The sequence below is a fragment of the Plasmodium malariae genome (assembly GCF_900090045.1).
Source record: "Plasmodium malariae genome assembly, chromosome: 9".
NCBI classification, from domain to species: Eukaryota; Apicomplexa; class Aconoidasida; order Haemosporida; family Plasmodiidae; genus Plasmodium; species Plasmodium malariae.
In genome coordinates, this window is record NC_041783.1 from 184,963 (window position 1) to 198,687 (window position 13,725).

Genomic DNA, 13,725 nt, shown 5'->3' on the forward strand with positions numbered 1-13,725 from the left:
TTTTAATTTATGTTTTTAAAAAAAAAAAAAAAGAAAAAAAACATTATATCGAACATATCTCTTTTATTAAATTACACATATATAAAAATGAAAATTATTTCAAATAAAATAAAAATTACCTTTCAAAAACAGCACAAACAATGTATGTTTCTTATTACATTATTATACAAGAAAAAAAATATGGTATCTTATAGGTTATATAACTACAAAGTAATCTATTTAGTAAACTATTATAAAACTTATGTAGATATTATGAGATCTCTGTTCTTTCAAAAAAGATTAGTTAAATTGGAAAACAGAACAGAAATCTTGTAATTTAATATTAAATTTAAAAATATGAAAAATTAAAATAAGAAAAAAAAAAATTTTCAATATAAGGATTAAATATAAATAATGTATTAAAGGAAAATTTATGTATATACTCATTGACAACATAAAAGGTTGTAATAAAATAAAAAAAATTGAAAATAATTTCTTTTTTTTTTCATTTGATATACATATGAATTACATTATTCGTACATGAACATATTCTAGTTCAAAAAAAAAGACGCCATAATAAATAATACATTTTGTATGTAATTTTTGTTGAGCACATAAAATGGAAAAAAATAATCTTAGCATAATATTTGGTCCTTACTTTTAATCAATTAAAAGGTAAATCTCGTATGATTTAATTAACTGTAATTTCCGTTCGTAACCTTCTATATTATGAAAAATACATTTTTATAACACCAATTTAACATTTCACACTTTTTATATATATATTATGAAAAATACATTTATATAACACCAATTTAACATTTCACACTTTTTACATATATATTATGAAAAATACATTTTTATAACACCAATTTAACATTTCACACTTTTTATATATATATTATGAATTATACATTTTTTAATATGATTTTAAAATGAAAATATGTTGTTAGAATGTTTTGATGCACATATAGACGCTTGAAGGATAAACATTTTATTATATTGAACAAACACTAGCATAAATACAAAGAAACATGTTTTATCAAAAAGCTGCTAATTTTGTAGAGAATTCTTTAAAAATAAACATTTCATATAATATTCATACTGATTTATATCTTCTAACAGTTATGTTGTTTTATAAATCATATTCAGTAAAACAATTCATAGAAGAGAAATTATTATTTAATTGTTTTTTTTTTAATAAAATAAAGTAGAAGTATACAATTATACTTCATCTTTGTCTTTATTGTTATTTTTTTTTTTCATATTTTCAAATATTTTATTTTGTTGGCATTTTTATATTTTCAAAAGTAGATTATGTATTTTAATTCTTATAAACATATAGTCTTCAAAGAACTAGGATCTTACTTATATATATAAATATAATAAATAAAAATTTATGCATTATAATAAGGGTATTTATTTATTTTTATTTTTTTTACCTTATATTGTACTTCTAAGCATTGTTAACTTCTTTTCTACAGTTATATAGCCACTCAACTAAATAATTCTTCCTTTTTTTAAGATGTATAACTATTGCTACAATGTGCTTTTTATATTCATTTTTCACTTATATATTTTTAAAATGAAAATAAGGAAATCATCTAAAATATCGAATACACAAAAGGAAATAAAAAAAAACAAAGAAAAATGAATTGTATATTTATTAAAATATGCATCTTTATTTAAAAAAAGAAAATGATTATTTAAAACAAAGATGTTTAATTTATCTAATATAAATTAATTTTGTCCATTACTGTTTTAAAGAAAAAACAGTATAGTGAAAAAACTGATTAGCGCTTAAAACATAAATTTAATTCTATTGATAATATATAAATTATAAACATACAAGTATAAAAACTGTAATACATAAGTATAAAATAAATGATGTGTTTATCAAAATTTATATAAATAGTTTATACAGTATATTATAATAATTTCATTCTATTGAATTAATGCATATATTTAATGAGAAGTTATTTTTTTTTTTTTATACTTTTAAAAAAATATATTATCAATAAGATAAAAATAAAAAGATATCGCGTCAATAGTCTAACGGCCATGATACCTGCCTTCCAAGCAGGTGACCCGGGTTCGACTCCCGGTTGACGCAAAAATGTAATGTTATTAATAGTAATAATTTGTTTTTATTTAATAAATTTCTTTCATATTTTATTATTTTTATAGTGTATATAGTAATTTTTAAAATTTATCAGTTTTTATTATTATTTATAAAATATCTCTTTCTTGTCACTCTCCTTATTATAAGCTTAGGTTGAAAAGAGAGTGTATATTACAAAAAATAAAATAAAATATTTTTATATATATGTATGATTTCTTTTAATAATTTTTAATAGTATTATTTATTAATGAAAATATAAGTAGCATTGAAGAATTAATACATTGAATAAAACATATTTTCCATTTTTATATTCTGAATTATATTTGTAATTACTGTGATATAGAATTATTAACGGAAAATAACATTTATAAGAGTTCAAATATATCTTTATTTTATTTAAAAACATCTCTTAAAAATAACAAGATTACTTATTAATTTCATTTTTAATAATGCCAATAAATGAGTTATATATATATTACAGAAAAAAGATCTTTACATTTATAAACTTAGAGCATGTGTATACTATAGAACGAACAGATAAAGCATTATTATTTTATCTGATCATGTACTTCATAAAACTGGATGTTACATTGTGTTGTCTGTTACCTATATATTTTTCTAATATTTTTTTTTTTTATATATTTTCTTAACAATTAACCATAGTATAAAAATACAACCACCAAAAAAATGAAACACTATAGAATATTTATTTTTTATTGATATACATTGATATACAACAAACGTCATAGAATATTTAAGACATATTACAATATTTTTTGTGTTATATTTACTTTAAATCTACATAATCAAAAATATAATTAATAAAAAATTAGTTAATAAAATAAATTTATCGGTTTTATATAGCTATTATTTTATTATTATATTTTTTCAAATATAATTCAGCATAATATATAAATGAAAGACAAAAAAATCATATAATTATTTTGTACAATATTATATTTTTAAGAAAAATTAAGAAAAAGAAATTCATTTTGCTTTTTAATTTTATTTTGTTATGCACGAAATGGGGTTCGAACCCATGCGAACTTTCGTTCATCAGATCTTGAGTCTGACGCTTTAGACCACTCAGCCATTCGTGCTCTTAAATAAGATTTTAAATTTAATATTAGCTGTAAACTTCTAATGAAACAAAAAAAAAAAAAAAATCATAAAATAAAAATTTAATAGGATTTTCCAATTTAAAATAACTTGATAAATTTTAATGTTTTGCAAATATTATTATTATTTTTTTTGTTTATTGAGATATTTTGAAACATCGTGAAGTATTTAATATTTTACATGTTCCAATTATATATATACATTTACATATAATGTACATGCATAATATAATTAATGTTTTCACTAAATATCCAAAATTTTCCAAAAATAATTTTACAGTTACAATTTATATAAGCGTTGAACATATATTTTAATTTTTTTCAGGATCTATATGACACAAGCATTAAATTTTTTCATACAAAAAGAGTAAAATTTTACTTTATTCAAATATTATATGAACGTACATACTGATGGATAGGAATACTCCTTTATTATACATATGTACTTAAAATTTTTACTCAATTCAATAATATGATACAATTTAAGTAAAATATAGTAACAATCACGTAATACCTTTTGAAGTTATTTATAATGGTTCATTTGCACTAAATACAAGCTAATGTTCTCCACGTTAAACATAAAAAAATAAGTTTATATTATTTTTGAATATTTTTTTTTATAAAATTAGTTCTTGACACATTATAAATTGTAATCATTAATATAATATTTGTCCTTAAATAAAAAATAAAGAGAAGAAACGAAAAAGTAGAGTAGAACAAAATAAAAATTGTGTGTATGCATATATATAAATAATTGTACCTTAATCTTTATCATATTTTTTTTATAATAAAAATACCATTGACTTTATCTTAGAAACAATACGTAACTCCTTTAAGACACTTTTCCTAGCACCCTCATATTTTAAACATTTATAAAAAATGAACTTTGGTATTTTAAAACATTCATTATTTTTTTTATCTATATCGTGCATAAGAACGAAAATAAAATATAAAATATAACTTTTACAGCACCACATTATTTCCTCAACGTAAAATTTATAGAAACATTTGGATAACTGATTCCATCACATTTTACATGGATTCATATAAATATACTTATATATATATATATTAATTTACGAAATATTTTCGTTTAAATTTTATAATATAGAGCAGTACGAAAAAAGAGAGTATGCTTAATTCCTCATAGCGTTTAAAAATTTAAGTTATTGATCATATTAAAATTTCAATTGCCAATTAAATGTGTTCTATTTATTTGCTTATATTTTTTGGAACACTCATATAATTTATAAGTAATAAATGAAGTAACGCTCCTTAAAATTTATTAACATCTTAGACTACTTTTTTTAAATTTATTTTCCCATTATTTTTGGCTCTCTTATGTTTCTGTTATAACTTGTAAAATATGGATACTTTTCATAATATATTTCTTTATATCATTTTTATATTTTAATACTTTTTTTTTTTTTGTAATATAGCTATTTTTAATATTTATAAAATATTAAAAAATTTAAAATTCAAATGTGTTATCTTCAAATAAAAAAAAAAAAAAAAGATAAAAAAAGAATAAGATTTAATTACATCAGGGAAATAATTGCGATACATGTGTTTTATATTTTCATTTTATTTCAAGAATCCTTATAACTTTATAATATATAATAAAATATAATATTTCTTTAATGATCTAGAGCATTCATTTTTGATCTCTCAATTCTTTTTTTTTTTTTTTTGTGTATAATAGTATGCTTTTTTAAAGCTTATTACAATGTGTGGAAATCTTCTCAGAATACAAATTATCCTCTTTCCTTTATTTTGTTTTTTTTTTTTTATTTAAATGATGTTTTTTACATAACAAAGAGGAACTATGCCTAAACGTTTTATACGGAATTATGTTTTTGTTTTCCTTTTATTAACTAATAATTTTACGAACATTTTTTATTTTGTGGAGAACAAGAATTTTAATGATGTTTACACAATTAATGCAAAGTTTCTAAAAGACATAAAATTAAAGGAGGCCAATAAATTAAAACCCCAATATAAGAATTATATTTTAAAAAATATAAAAAAAAATAAAAATAATATACGTAATCGCGGAGGACAGAAATATAATAGAAATGATATAAAAAAAAAGGTTTACTCTATTTATTTCAACAAACATTTTGAAAATATATTTCACACGTATACGAAAATATTTTGCGACAAAAATATAACTTATTATGGAAAGTCTGGTGGTTATAAAAAAGTTGAAGGATCTTTGGGCAGCACCCTTAGTTCTTATGAAGAACATACACATATAAAAGAACACCATACGGAAAACATAAAAAATGTAAGAACTGTGCACAATGTAGGAAATACGCCATTAATAGCTAATGAAAGAGCATATTTGAAAAAAGGAAAGATGTATTTCCCGGAGATTTCCCGTAACTTTTTTATTAATTTATCCATCAGTAGCAGGAAAAGAAGAAAAAACAGAAGCTTCCAAAATTATCTAAGGAAGTACGAAGAATTATATAAAAAATTTACACCTGAAACAGATGAAGAGCAAGATATTGATGATCATGTTTCAAAAAACAGTCATAATATGTCAAACATTATTATTAATGAGTGGTGTTTACGTAACAATGAGAACAAATATAATATGACTTTAATATATGACAGTTTATCAAACTTACATAATAATGAATACCGGGATGTAGAGAGTGTAAATAATTTTATAAAAAATAATGAAATAATTGAAAAACAAGAATGGGAAGAAAAGAATAATCCATATTTAACCTATAAATATATATATAAATACAAAAACCCTATTGACCAAAAATATAATTTTTACAAATATGAATATTATATTCCAAAATTGATAACGTATGATGAAGATATTTCCACTGAGCCTAAATTTGTACCTTCTAATTTTAACTCTCCCAAGTGTTATAATAATTCACCCATAAATTCTTTAACAACAAGCGGATTTACTAGTAGAAATATTGACACGTTTGGTAAAGAAAGAAACAAAATATATTCGTTTGATACACCAAATGATGTTAAAAGGAATATATACTTTAACAATTTATTGTTAATTTCTTCATCGTATAATCAACATTTTTTTTCAAATTTAACCTTTCTGTTAAATTTACACACGTTACAAATTTTAATACGAGATAAAACTGCCATAGAAACAGACTACATAATTGATAAATTTGATCAGTTAAAAGAAAAACTGATAGAAATAAATGTAACCAATTCTAAGAAAGGTGAAAATTCTTTAAGTGTTAACCCAAGTAGTTCCGAAAAAAAACAAGCCCCTGTTATCTCATCAACCAATACTAATGTGCACTTGAACTTGAAAACTATAAATGATGAGCTAAATAGTACAGAAGATGCAGAAAAAGGAGTCGAAATCAACAAGAATGTATCAAAAAAAGACGAGAACGTCAAAATAGATAAGATAGACACCAGCAAAAATGAAGATATGCCCAGTGCTAACTACCAAATGGACGAGGAAATATCTCGCCATTTAACACACAAGAAAAGTTTATTTGATGATCAAATTCAAGTGTTTAAAACAAAATATAGTGAAAACGTTTTAGAAGATAAAGAATTTATTAAATTATGGAAATATAATATGAACAGTGAAATAATAGAAAATATGAACAAAGTACCATTACCAAATATATACCTAAATATTGATGACCCAAAATATTGCTTATGGAAAATTTTACAAAATTCAGGAAAAAGTGCATTCAAAGAAATTCCTACACCAAATCGAAAATTAGAAGCATGGAGACAACAATTAAACCTAAAAGATTTCTATAAACAAAACTTTGATACTAGTATTAGCTTAAGGAATATATCAAAAGAAGAACTAATTAATTTTAAGATGAAAATACTCAATACTTCTCATCAGGAAGATAAAAATGTGAAAGGATTTAAAAATGAAAATGAGCAAGGATCATATGATAAAAATAGTTTAAATACACCAAAACAGGAAAAGAAAAAGCATCATGATGGTAATTATGAGGATGCCTCGGAAATTACTACATTACATCAACGTGATGAAAAATATAAAAACCGTAATAATGCAGAAACACCCGATGGAGATGTTATAAAGGAAAATCATTATAGAGATGATGGAAAAGTATTGGGAGGTAATGAAAAATCTTTAAAGGAACAGCCATATTTAACTACAAATATGAACAAAGAGATTATCAATTCAAGTTATAATAAAGATACAGAAATTAGTAAGTGCAAACGCAAATATAAAGATGCATTTTATACATTAGTCGTAAGGGATGGAATTGTTGACGAATATTTATCAGATGATATAAGTATTTTAAAGAATTTAAATAATGAATTGAAGAAATCAGCAGAGAAAAATTCAGAAAACGAAAACGAATTACATGAAACTAGCAAAAATGATAACATAGAAGAAAAAACAAAAAAAAGCAAAATATTTGTAGGTAGCTTTTTTAACATAAAAGATGTCGAAGTAGAATACTTGATCAATAAAGAATTATATTTTATACCTGAACATTCTAATTGGTATAAAAAAAATACACAACCTTTTGTTAGGGGTCAAATAGGAAAACAATCAAGAAAATTTGACAATGATTACCCAATTTATGATTATAGAAAAAGTGACTTTGGTATGGCCAAATTTTCCTCTTTAAATTTAGCCTCAATTAAGGATTGTGCAGTTGTTTATCTAGATAAAGATATTGATTTAAGTGATAAATTTTTTCATATCATATTTATATCAACATCTAAAAATGAAGATGATCATGTTAATAATAAAGAGTCCGAATACACTGTCTATGAAAATGCACCTCTATGTGTAGATGCGCAAGATACAAATAAAACTTCTGAAGGTCTAACTAAAGGGGAAAAAGAAGATAATGACAGTAATAGCAGCAAAAGTGAAAATGTTCAATATGATGATACCCATACACGTATTAATTTAAGCGGGAATGAAAAAGAAATTTCGGGAAAAGAAAAAAGAAAATATGCAGAAAAAGAACTGACCAATTATATGTATAGTCCAATAACTAACCCAAGACTAGTAGTATACATTAAAGCAAATAGTAAAATTAATATTTATGAATCTCATATATCTTTAAACAATAATAACAGTGGTCTTGTTAATGCCTTCTCTAGAATTTGCATGGAAGCAAAATCAAATGTGAAGCATACAATGTCTCAAGAATTGGGTAAGTACGTTTGGCACTTTCACAATGTTTCAGTAAAAAATGGACTTGAAGCAAATTATAAATTTGTTGATATCCTTTTAGGTAGTAAGTCATCACGTGTTAATTTGCAAATAGAAGGTGAAAAAGGATGTAAACAAGAAAGCTATGGTTTATCATTGTTAGAAGACAAACAAAACATTAGTCAATATGAAATGTTTCATCATGAACATCCATATATGGAGACCAACCAGTTATTTAAGTTTTTAGTCTCTGAAAAAGCACATGCTGTATGGAGAAGTAGAGGTAGAATTGAAAGAGATGCAATTAAGGCCAAGTTAAATACTTTATGTAGATCTGTGTTATTAAATTTTGGAGCTAGTGCTGTAGCTATTCCTACTTTAGAAATTATTCCAAGTGATATAGAATATGCAAATCACGGGGCAACCATAAGTGATTTAGAAGAAGAACCAATATTTTCTTTAATGACAAGAGGAATAAACGAAAAAATTGCAAGAGAAATTATTATGAAATCCTTTGTTAATGAAATTCTTGAACATATATCTGATGAGAATCTTAAAGAAAGAGTTATCCAAAAGGTTATGAAATTTTCCACAAAGTACAAAAAAGTACCTCTTCCAGACTTTATTATGAAAAAAAAAAGATCATTATGCACACCTTCTAAATAAGGAGAAATATATGAATTAATATACTTATAATATATGACACCAGGCGCGTTGAAAGATGTATGAGGTTAGTCCACTCCCAAAGGGGATTCGAATGAAGAAACAGCTACTATTGGATAAAAAATTAAAAACAGGAATTTAATTACATATATATATATATATATATATATATATATATATATATCGATGAATTTATTGGAAGTTGTAGCTATGAAATAGACACAATTTTGGTGTTATTTTGAAAAACAGCATGGTATGAGTATTTAACAAAAACAATAAGTGAGATTCTAACATATAAGAACCCTTTTTAAGATGCGTACATATGTTAAAATATATATATGTACATATATACAGTACACATGTTTTCCAATTGTACCCGTAATTAAAACTGTGCAAAAAAAAATTCACGAATTCGAAGGAACTTAACCAAATTGTTGATGATATACAATTTCTTGTTCTATTAGGAAATTATTCTCAAACTCTGTGATTAAAATTTGTAGTTACACATTTAAAGGAAAGAAAGAAATTTCGTTGTTCACTTGAATATTAGTTCCTTTAAGAAGAAAGCAAAAGTAATATAAATATTTTGTTTTTTCCTTTTTTTTTTTTTTTTTTTTTGTATCATTTATATTTCATTAGTTGCGCTATTTATATTAGCATTATCTATCCTTTTAATGCTATTAATTTAAAACTTACTATTTTTTTTTTTTTTTTTTTTATTTTAGGCAATAAAAAGAAACCAAAACTGGATATACTCAAATTTTATATATTTGCACAAGTACAATTATTACTCTAAGGTAATTCCTTTTTTTGAAATATCTGTTCCCTTGAGCAACTTTTCTATTGTATTAGGACTAACTGTGTCATTCTCTATTTGTGGAATATTTTCGTTTTGTATATTAGGAAATTGAGCTTCACAAGTTTCTTCAAAATTATACTTTTGCTCAAGATTTAATGATAATATATCTTGAGTTTCTTTACATGGTCCATTATATTTTTCACTCGGTGTGCACATTCCTTTATTCTTTCCTTCATTGACATATTCAAAGTATAAAGGACATTTCGAATAGTCTCTTTGTGAGTTTTCAACACATAACCATTTAACATTACATTTTTTGCTAAATATTTCTTTCTCCTTTATGTCCATGTAGTCAAAATGAGTTATACGAGGACAATTGACTGGGGGGTTGTAATAATCTGGGGATTTACACACTCCTGATGCCATCAAATTTACCCACTCCCTAGGACAATCATATATGTCATAGCCATATGTGCACTTATTCTTACATGGCCATGGAATTCCATATTTTGAAGAAAAAGCTACTCTTTGCTGAGAAATTTTTATATTAAAAGTTTTTGATTTTATTTATTTTGTTTTCTTTTTTGTTAATACAAAGGAAAAATCAGGATGGAAATAAGATTCATACAATGATGAATTTAAGCTCAACGTATAAAGTGTATACTACTCATTTGAGTTAACTGATATATCTATCTATATATGCATACATATACCCGTGCAATTATAGAAATATTTATGTAAATTCATGTTCTTATGAATGAAGTAACCTTTTTACAAGTCCAAAAAAACTTTTTTTTTTTTTTTTTTTATTTACATGGTTAGACATGTGGCTTATTAATTCCATTTCCTCCTTTGAAATTAACCCTTCGAATTCTTTGCTACCGCTGCATATATCTTTTTTCGTATTGTAAGACCATCCTGTTATTGAAAATGTTTTATTATTATTCTTTTTATTAACTCTTGGTTATATGGTTTTCAATTTCTAATTAGTTCAATTTTAAAAAAATGCAATTTCTACATATACCAACTACGTTTTATGTTTTACTTTTTTTTCTTTTTTAACCTTTAGGACATGTTATTGAATAATCTCTTTCTGCAAGCAAAAAATATAAAAACATGTTTTTTAAGTTAAATAATTTTTCAAGTTATATCTCCCTTTTATTAACTTATAACCCTAACAAATTATATTTTTCGTAATGATTATCACGTTCTACTACCGATTGCTACGATTTCAATATTCTACATTATTCTAGTATATATAGTTTGTGTATATATATATATATTATATATGCTTTTTATTTTTTTTCTTTTAGAACAGACCGCATGATTCCTCTTTGCATGGCCAAACCTACATATAATTTGAACAATTGACTATATGGTACTTTTGAAATCCTTATTAACTTATTATATCACTTTCATGTATTTCGCCATTTTTTTTTTTTTTTTTTTTTATTTGCATATAAATTAGTTCTATTTGTGTTTTTTTCATTAATATTAAGACTGATAAAGTACCACTTTACAAGCTGAAAAAAGAAGAAATGATATAATATAAATGTAACAAAATAAAGTAGTAAAGTGGTGAAGTAATAAAGTTGTTTTCCTTTATATATGAATTTTAAAACACTTTCAAGATACCAGAAGAAAATTCCTCCTTTTCGTTTTGTGTGAAAGCTCCAAAATCCTAAAACGATAAGTACATATAATGTGTACATTTACGCATATACACATGTTTCTATATAACAAATAATCCATATATGTTTATACTCACATACACATAAAATATATTTACCATTGTCTTGCTACAACCCCCAGAATAATTTCTGCATCAAAAAAAAAAAAAAAAAAATATAATATTTCAAAACATTAAAAACATATTTTCAGGTTAACTATAATAAAAGTAATTATAATTAATTTCATCACTCGAAAAATTCTTATCTTTCTGTTATATACATATATATATATGTACATACCGAGGAGCTTCACACTTTCCGGTGTACGTCCAATTTTCAGGACACTCCTTTAAGTAATCCCTTTCACTATTACCACATGACTCATTAAGGCATAACCAATTGACTTCAAATAATATATGGATAACACACTTATAATAAATTATATTATTATTTATAATACTTTATAAAATCATATGTTATTCTTATATAAAGTCAAATATGTTTTTTTTTGCACCTTTGCAATCTACTCCTATGACACTTTTCTCCTTTGCACTTAATGGTTCAAAGGCCATAATATGAGAACAAGGTCCAGAATAGTCTCTTTCACAAAAAATAAAATAAAATAAAGTTAAAAAAAAATATATATATATATATATATATATAATAATGCAAATCTAAATAATTTACAAATTAAAATATATATTTATACATTTATATGAGTTGATCTGTATTATATATATATTATTTTTATACTTTGGTGATATACATTGTGTTTCTGATATTTGTTCCCATGTAGAAGGACACTGTTTTGAGTAATCTCGTAAACATATTCTATCATCAATAGGCTTTTTAGATGACCATTTTCCTTCTACCAAATCTTCCATAAACAGTTTTTCTAAATTACTAGGAATTTTAACATCTAATAAATCAGTGCTTAAAGATGATGGACTTTTTGTCTCCTCGTAATGACTAAAAAATTTCAAGTAATAGCGTATCATGCTTCGAGTAACTTTAACATGTGTACATATGTATGTATATAAATATATTATCTTTATTCATGTATATCTAACGTTTTTCTCTTTTTTCTGATTTTTTAATATTTTAATTTTTATTATTTTTTTTTTCTCTTAAATTAACCTTTCTAAATTCTCTTTTATAACAGCTGTACATTAAAAAAAATTAATAATAAGGAAAAAGAATAGGATGAACATGTTAAACATTCCTTAACAACTTTAATAGGTATTTGTATATAATTTATTTATATTCCAAAATATAATACGTAAGCGAGTTTAATATACAACTCACAGAAGAATAAAATGCATAATAAAATATAAATAATAACACGTCTACATTTCTTATTTTTTGATATTTTTTATGCTTTAAAATACCTCCTAATTCTTTTCCTGTATCCATATCTCTTCAAAATGTTAATAAAAAAAAAAAAAAATCAGTTTTTTAAATTTTAATTTTCATAATTTTTCTTTTATTATATTTTAACAACATATTTTATGTGTTGTTATTGAAATAAAGGAGATTATATATCATACGCTACCTATTTTAACAATTTTTGTTTTTTCCTCGGTAATTTTAGTTCATTATACATAATATAAATATGTGTATATGAATATGTACATAAGTACGTATATATATATATATATATATATGTGTGTGTAAGCATACATATTAGCATAATTGTCATCTTTTTGCAACTCTTTTTTAAACTTCCGTTACCCCTCATGTTCCTTCTCTTTCACGTCTTCCGCCATTATATGCATAGCGCGTGGCACAATTTTTTTAATTTTTTTTTTTTTTTTTTCTTCTATTTCTTTTTCATTTTTAGAAGGACTAAAAGCATTTTTAATGTTGTGTATTCTCTTATTTTTTACGATATCTTTTTTTATTTCATTTTCATCTATTTCCTGATTGTTCTCTAATTTCATTCTTTTAGTAGTTCCATATATTATATTTGTGCCTTCACTAAATTTTTTAACTTTTCCATTTTTTTTAACAACAGCATAAGAGTTAACATTTCCATTTTTTGGTAATTCCCATATATGATTGTAATTAACATCTACAATTTTTATTGGTCTTCCTCTATTATCTAATTGATACACCCCATTTTCAACATTAGGATATTTCCTTTGAGAAAATATTTTTATTCCCAAAATTTGTTTAATAAATAAAACAAAAAAAACAACTTGAACTTTTTTCAT

The 13,725-nt window shown here is 23.4% G+C and overlaps 2 protein-coding genes and 2 non-coding genes across 4 annotated transcripts; 2 read left to right on the forward strand and 2 right to left on the reverse strand.

Moving 5' to 3' along the window:
* The first annotated feature begins 2,020 nt into the window (after nt 1-2,020).
* Nucleotides 2,021-2,092, forward strand: PMUG01_09012900.1. The gene has a single exon. It is a non-coding gene (tRNA).
* A 1,025-nt stretch (nt 2,093-3,117) lies between these two features.
* Nucleotides 3,118-3,201, reverse strand: PMUG01_09013000.1. The gene has a single exon. It is a non-coding gene (tRNA).
* Nucleotides 3,202-5,044: 1,843 nt separating this feature from the next.
* SufD (FeS cluster assembly protein SufD, putative) lies at nt 5,045-9,046 on the forward strand (the record flags this gene model as incomplete). The annotated part of the gene is made up of 1 exon (XM_029004808.1): nt 5,045-9,046. One exon carries the CDS (start codon nt 5,045-5,047, stop codon nt 9,044-9,046), a length of 4,002 nt encoding a protein of 1,333 aa, XP_028861460.1.
* A 784-nt stretch (nt 9,047-9,830) lies between these two features.
* Nucleotides 9,831-13,725, reverse strand: PmUG01_09013200 (CPW-WPC family protein, putative; the record flags this gene model as incomplete). The annotated part of the gene is made up of 13 exons (XM_029004809.1): nt 9,831-10,373; nt 10,657-10,760; nt 10,906-10,935; nt 11,163-11,190; nt 11,355-11,365; nt 11,478-11,523; nt 11,632-11,662; nt 11,828-11,915; nt 12,027-12,112; nt 12,266-12,481; nt 12,650-12,674; nt 12,901-12,929; nt 13,244-13,725. 13 exons carry the CDS (start codon nt 13,723-13,725, stop codon nt 9,831-9,833), a joined length of 1,719 nt encoding a protein of 572 aa, XP_028861461.1.